Source organism: Scomber scombrus, chromosome 5, assembly GCF_963691925.1.
Source record: "Scomber scombrus chromosome 5, fScoSco1.1, whole genome shotgun sequence".
Classification (NCBI taxonomy): Eukaryota; Metazoa; Chordata; class Actinopteri; order Scombriformes; family Scombridae; genus Scomber; species Scomber scombrus.
The window spans coordinates 23,626,198-23,634,126 of NC_084974.1; the positions used below are offsets into that span (position 1 = coordinate 23,626,198).

The 7,929-nt window shown below is 36.6% G+C and overlaps 1 protein-coding gene across 1 annotated transcript; it reads right to left on the reverse strand.

The window, feature by feature from the left end:
* Positions 1-5,685, reverse strand: rhbdd1 (rhomboid domain containing 1). Its single transcript, XM_062419303.1, has 8 exons — positions 5,431-5,685; positions 4,215-4,379; positions 3,704-3,983; positions 2,621-2,753; positions 1,766-1,854; positions 1,402-1,458; positions 881-1,024; positions 1-800 (listed from the first exon to the last, which is right to left on the reverse strand). Exons 2-8 carry the CDS (start codon positions 4,365-4,367, stop codon positions 694-696), a joined length of 963 nt encoding a protein of 320 aa, XP_062275287.1. The 5' UTR covers positions 4,368-4,379; positions 5,431-5,685; the 3' UTR covers positions 1-693.
* Between the last annotated feature and the right edge of the window lie 2,244 nt (positions 5,686-7,929).

Below are 7,929 nucleotides of genomic sequence, written 5' to 3' on the forward strand. Positions count from 1 at the left end.
TTTATTACTGATTAACACGTAACAGAAACATATTGGGCCTTCCTGAGGCCAGATGTATAGTTTAATCTATACAGCTTTCATCAACTATGGTAGCAAGCTAACTGTTTTTGGCACCATATGAATCAGGGTATGTAAATCTGATGAGAGACAATTTGAAAGGAAAAAACTGAAGTAGTCAGAATATCATAAACAGCATGAAGAGAGATAAAGCTTTTCACAAGTTCAAAGCCTAATTTGTGCTTTGCTTTGGTCAATCAGCTGAATATACTTTGAAAATACTATAATAATTCAAATTTAAGGCATTTATTAAGATGTCTTTTCTTTCCCCATCACAACTTGAAGTAGTGTAACAAAAGAAAGTTGGCCAATAAATATTATCCCCCAACTTTGTTGCCGGTTATTCCAGAATTGGATGACAACTTCAGTGTTGTCAAAAAATATCCAAATCTAAGTTGCTCTTTGGTTTCTGGTCTCTCAAATGATTACATATTCAAGTAGCTTTTCATAGCTACTATAAACTCTCTGGTAACACTCAGGGGCACATTAACACAGAGTCTGAATGTGTCAGACTATGTGGTGAGACCTTCTCATTCAGGGCACTCTAGCTCAGCCTGTAGGAGCAGAGTTTGGTCCAGGCTTCATCAGTGAGATCTTGTTCTGTCTTGTCAACTAAACCTTCTTCTTCCCCTCCACTTAGCTGTCAAACCTCCTCAGTCTCCTCCACCTGATCTCCTCAGCTCTCACGTCCCCTGAGAGGTGGAAACCAGGCGGAGGAGGAGCTCCTCTCTGGTTGGTTTGTCCTACAACAACAACATATCATTAGAAATTATTATTGTTAATATATATACACTTTATGTATTACTCAATCCTCCTCACTTACCAGGTTCATTCAGACTGTTTCTGATGGCCATCTCTAACTGCTCTTCCTCAGTCAGTCTATCTGTATAAGGTGCTGTATGATTTCTTGTCTGGTATGTTGTATGCTGTTGGTATCCTGGGTATCCTCCACCAGTGCCGCTGTAGCCTACACACACACACACACACACACACACACACACCAATGATGGTCAGGCTTTGGCTACACAGACAAAAAATAGAAAACACAATCAAAAGAAATCAGAAATAAAAATACACGGTCATAAAATACATAGTGACAGTTAGACACAGTTAAAAGCTTAAGAGTAAAAGTAAGTTTTAACGTCTTTTCTTGAAAGTTTCAATGGTGGTAGAGAAACGAATAGGGGGAGGTCCTTAGAAGTCTGTCCCTTCAGGTCAAAGACTTTACATTTCTCTGTAGAGTGATCAACCTCAGATATCATGCAAACAACTGTGCTGCAGTTAACCAATTTATCAAATTCTGGCAAAGCCTTTGTATGTAACCTTCTCTAAAGGGTGTGGTACCTGAGGATCTGTAGTATGCTCTTGGCTGGGAGTAATATTGATCCGATGACACAAACCCTGGTGAGAGTAAAGACAAACAGATGATTTCATTTCAAACAGTGTTGTTAATGTGCGTTTAGATTTGTAGACGGATTTCTATCAAGACTGAGACACACTGATCTGCACAAAGACTCAAAATAATCACCTGCTAAGTAACATAACATATGTCATACATACACAGACATATGTTATGTCACTGAGCCAGTCTGTATTGACAAAGTTAGTGAAAAAAAAAAAAAGACAGGAAAAGTGTTCCAACAGGATACAAGCACCTCAGGTGACGGAAACTCAGTGAAAACATACACACTCGCACATTAATTCAAACCTGCACAAGTCTTCATGAAGGTCTTCAGTGGACCGGCAGTGTAGAGCAGACCCACCAGGATACCTGCCAGGTGACCAATGAAAGAGGTCCTGAAGAAGCAGAGCACAGATCAACTCTTAACTAATGAAACACTGCCACCTGGTGAACGGTTTAATCCATAGCATCAGACAGGAACCCATGCACTTCACTCATTTTTAAAATGATCTCTATGTCTATTTTGTTTAAGTTTGACCTGCTGATAAACACCATATCTGGCAATTTAAACTATATCAGTTGAGTTGCTATGACATTTCAGACACTGATCATTAATTTGCCTTAACTGGTTGCTTGTGGATTATTGTAGTGCCTATGGTGCTGTTTTCTAGAGAAGGTGAAAAAAAGAGAAATTTCCTTGGTGTTTTTCACATTCAGCTACAGATCAAACCTGTCCAGCCAGTCTAGATCTATCTTCCAGGGCAGGTACGTAATCTAGTGTGGGTGTTGACAGAAGGGATATGATTACTGTGTCATCATCACTCAAATGCTATACTTGATAATGCAGCCAGTAGTTAAACAAACAAATGACAAACAAAAACCCAAAAACATACATACACACACACACACACACACACACACACACACACACACACACACACACACACACACACACACACACACACACAAACAAACACAAACCTTGTTTAATAGCTTATATTAGCTGGTGTTTTCAAAGGGGAGAATTGAACATTTGTGAACTGGTCCTTTATGCATGGGTTTTCCCAATGAAAACAGAACAATTAGCTCTGCCAATGCTAGTCTTCACACTGGTACCTCTACAGTATATTTATTCCTGTTGATTTCTGTCTGGTAACTCACCCTGGTGATGTTATGTGGATCAGCACAAGCTCCACCCAGCTGGCATAGCGATTGGACACAGGGACACCCATCACATAGGTCACACCCCCTGGATAGTAATGGTTATTGAGCACCTTCAGGCCAAACAGGACACCTAGAAACACACACACACATACACATATATATTATACATATATCATCATTACAAAGATAAATGAAATTTTGCCATGGTAGGACTCGAGTGGGGAGATACAATATATGTGCTTATACTGCAATGTGATATCAGTGTGGCATCACCATTATAATGAGTGTAGCGCCAGTTGAAATTTATGAAGCTTTTACTGGTGGTGGTCTGTATTTTATTCCTTTCAGCAATCCTTTATGACCTTGCCTTACAATCCGACCAACAACAACAACAACATAAGAGCCCACAAATAAATAAATAAAAAGCCATTAGTCCATACATCTATAATTAGGTTGTAGCATTTAGCTTTACTGTACATAAAATTAACTTTTGATATTCTTCTTGGTTTTATGAGGTGGTGGGCAGTAGAGCATGTAGGTCAGGTACAAGTGGGTTTTCCTAGTTGTTCTCATCCTCAGACAGATGGGACAGATGCAGCATGAGCCTCTGACTGTATTCAATTGAGGGAAAATGTGACTACATGGTCAGTGTCTTACAGACCTATTATCGGCCGATATTGACCTATCACAGATATATCAGTGTCGTGAATATGTTGTGACATATTTGTTTTTTGCCAATTCTAATTATTACATTTCCACAGAAGTTTATGGTTTTAGTGCAACAGATGTTATTTGATACAATAATGTTTATTCTTAAACTGTAAAATATCATGCCTTCATTACATTTGAGGGATCATTTGCTTATCTATATATTCGGTACATATAATATTACCAGCCAATATATCGATATCGGAATTTTTTCACTCCCCAAAAACCCAGCATCGGCCGGGCCCTACACTAGGACACCATTAAACCTACAATAAATACATACTTCCGTGCATTTATTCAACTTCACTTTAAGAAAAGAATGTATTTTTACACATATTAAACATCTTTCAGTCTCACAGAGAGGACTAATACCTGAGAAGCCAACAGCACATGTCATGCTGTAGGACGGGTCGTCGGTGAGTTCTGTCAGCAGAGCCTCCAACACCAGATAGACAAACCCGGTGAGCAGAGAGAAGACTGAAAGCAGGTAGAAGAACCAGGCACCACCCAGCTGCCGCTCCAGCCTGATACCTTTCATGAGAAAGGACGCCATGTTGAAGTAGAGGTGCCAATCATCCAAATGGTGGAATGGAGACAACAGAAGACGGCGCCAGTCTCTCGACATGTATACCTCTTGGACACTTACACAGGCCTGGGGATTGAATAAGTAGAAGATTTTACATATAATATTAACAGTACAGCAGCTTATCTTATGTCTTTCCTGACAGATGGTTCAGATGTCAGAAAGGTCAATTATGCTGCATTTGACCACATAATCAAGTACGTTATATTATTATGTACTACGAAATATTTTAGTTCTGACATTTTTATGTTTTAATAAAAAACAAATAAAATAACTGTCTCCATTTTAATAATGCGTTACCTTCATCATTGGAGCTGCGGGGAACAGGTAGAGATACACGTTGAGTCCCAGGACAGCCAGAGTGACGGGGGGGATGTTGTCCAAACCCACCTGAAACAGTTGGGAGGCCAGGAGCAGCAAGCCCAGCTGGGTACCCCTCGGTCGGTTCCGCATACCCAAAACAACCTGGGGAGAGATAACTGTGAGATTATTTTTCTGTAAATTTACAGAGGAAGGATGCAGGGAAGAGGCTGAAAACTAAAGGTGATTTTGCTGCTCCGCAGCTCTGGCGAATCCAATGGCAAAGTCTCAGAGATAACAATATTAGAGCAAATCTTTATTTATTTGAGTTTATATTTCACAGTTGACTCTTTTTATGCTGATACATCATCTTCTCTGCCTTTTATATTTCATCCAGTTTCATCCGATTATTCCACAAAGAATAGATGACATATGACTTCAGTTTGTATGTACTTACCACAAAAGAACTGAAGACACATGATATTTGTACTCGATCACAAAATAGGTTGTTGCTCTACACTCCATTAGTCAGAACCAAAATAGGAAAAATGTCTCTTATGATGCACTTTACACTTGGAATAATCTGCAAAAGGCCTTAAATTAGATTTTTTTTTTAAAATTTAATCACCACTACAGCAGTTCAAAGGCCTTATCTCAGACCTTATTTTAATTGATTTGTTTGATGTTTTTAACCTCACTGTATCGTATCTGTTTCTCGACACCTTTGTAAATGAGGATTCCTCCTCAACGGTCTTTCGAGGTAAAATAAAGGTTAACAAATAATTGATAAACGATCCATACCATTTGTTTTGTATGTTTTTGACTTTTCTGTTTTGTTTTCTGTTATTTGCTTATTTTTTGTTGTAGTAAGTTCTGTCTTTCCATTTGTTTTCTTTTGTCTCCCTTCTGTTGTTACATTTTTGTCTCATACTCTGTTGCATTATTCATGTTACTTCATACACCTAATGTATAATATGCAATTAGTGCAATTATTTTGTAGTAGCAGATTATACTAAATTATACTACTTGTTACTTTTGTTACTTCTCCACTCAAGATTTTAGAGTGCCTATTTATCTGAGGGATTGAAACATCTACTTCTATGTGCTCACCTGTATAAATTAACACTAGTGACAAACTACACATTTCGATCGTAATGAAAAAAATCCCCCCACATATAAACTGAATCACTGCATTAGTTACTTGAATTAAACTTACTTTCAGGTCAGTCAGATGTTCAGTATGAAGCCTCTACCTGGGTCTGTGGTTCTTTGGCTAACGCTAATGCTATTTTCCCCCGATAATTGGACGTTTTTGATCCCGTTAGTACCGCAAGTCCGCTTCAGAGGATCCAACTACCACAAGCGAAATGTAAAAGCGACGTATAAAAACCTTAGTTACACGTCAACACACCGTATTTCTCACTATTTCATCATTTCTAGAAGTTAGCACTAACTTAATATTTATACTCGGCGTAACATCAGATATCACGTGACAATAACAAAAAGACGACGTAGGTGGCGCAGGCGCAGACCTGTTCCTTTTTCTTTTTTTTTAACATTAGCCAACATAATGATTACTACTACTGCTACTACTACTACTACTACCAATAATAATCATAATAATAATACATTTTGTTTGTCAGGTATTTGAAGCCCATTTCCAACAATGTGATGAAAAAAGATCTCGAAATAATGACTTACTATCTCAAAATAATGACTTACTATCTCAAAATAATTACATACTATCTCAAAATAATGAGATACTAATAAGTCATGAGATAAGTCATTATTTTGAGATACTTATTTTGAGATACAAAGTCATTATTTTGAGTCACGAAGTCATTATTTTGAGATTTGAAGTTTTATGAGAAGCACTTGTATATACATTTGTTGTAAAGCACTTTGAATTGAATTTATTGTACAAATAAAGGTATCATTATTATAATTATAATTATAATATTATTTTATTTGTTGTTGTTGTTGCTATTATTAGTAGTATTATTAGTATTAATAATGTTGTTTAAAAACACAAAGAAACAAACACACAAACAAGTACAGGAAAAAAAACCGCCTCTTTTGAGAAATGAATTCTTATTGATGTTAATTGTCATCACATTTTGGCTTAATGTCATTAAGGACAGATTCTGCTTAGAAGACGTTATAATTGTTCAATTGTATGGCTATAATTAGTGTATTGAGGAAAAACGAGTGTTTTCTGCCCTCTGGTGGTCAAAGTGAAGAAATGTATCACTATATTAATAGTTAAGATAGCTAATGCCAGTTATTGTTAATATAAATATGAACAAGTCAAAATCAGTGTGACAATTTCAAATAATATCATGTCAAGTGAGACATGATAATCTACAGTAGTTATATTTCATGTCAATACAAATAAATGATGAATGATGAAAGAGTCAAGAAATCACGTTTTAAAGTGCAATATTTTTAATTACATTTTTTTTTAAATTGCCTGAATAGTCTTATATTGGGCACCGATTGCAAAATTTGTGTTACAGTTTTATAGCTGATACATTTTAAATATTTACACACATGCACTTTACTCACATTTGGCTAATTTTTCTTTCATTTGAGACAGATATAAAACAACATGTTATATATAATTGTTAAAATGTGTGTAGCCTACTTCTAAAATCTAAATCTAAATGTTAAATGTATAAATAAATATTCAATCTAAATATCAGTGGTGGCAAAAGTATTCACATTATGTAGCCTACTTAAGTAGAAGTACAGATACTTGTGTAAAAAAAAAAAGTAGTATAAAAGTACAAGTATAAGTAAAAGTAAGAAAGTACAGGCTCTTAAATGTACTTAAGCACAAAAGTATATTTTTTTGTTTCTGTTTGCCAGTGATTTTAATTGTTATGTAGGCCTATGTATTTGAAAAAACTCGTTTTTTGTTTTTCAATACTCGTTCCTGAAAAGAAAATAGAATGACCTATAACGCTGGGTTACACAAGTATCTCCTTATTGCCTAAACCCAACTGAAAAGTAGGCTACAATTTGATCAGTTCTTCCACGGCAGGCACAATGCACGACAAACAGCAGTGTTGCAAAGTGAAGCTATTTTTTCTCTAAATTTGCTACTTGATAATGTCAGAGAATATCCAACTTTTTTTCTGGTAAATTAGCGACTTTATAATGTCGGAGAATATCCAACTTTTTTTCTCATAATATTAACCCCCCCAGGTCAGTATTTTTATTTTAGTTTTTTACATATATGGCCCTAATAATAAGAATAATATCCTGTAGATCAAGGAGATCAATGTCACACATCAACATACAATTGAATCATTTATTCATAACAACTTTTTCTTTACTTTGATATTACTAGTTATCTCATTTGCAGAAGTAAACAGTTCCACAAATAATAGTGCACTCAGGTGTGACACACCTTTCCTCGATCAATTATTCAGTGACTCAACTCACCTGGATCAGCTTTCTCTGATAAGAAACTTCAAGACGTGTGTGTACAACCGACTCCAGCAGTTCAGGTTCATATCTCTCTCTCTCTCTCTCTCTCTCTCTCTCTCTCTCTCTCTCTCTCTCTCTCTCTCTCTCTCTCTCTCTCTCTCTCTCTCTCTCTCTCTCTCTCTCTCTCTCTCTCTCTCTCTCTCTCTCTCTCTCTCTCTCTCTGCTGCCTTCAATGACTATGAGTCGGAGCTGGCGGAGAGGCTGTTGCTATGGTAACAACAGC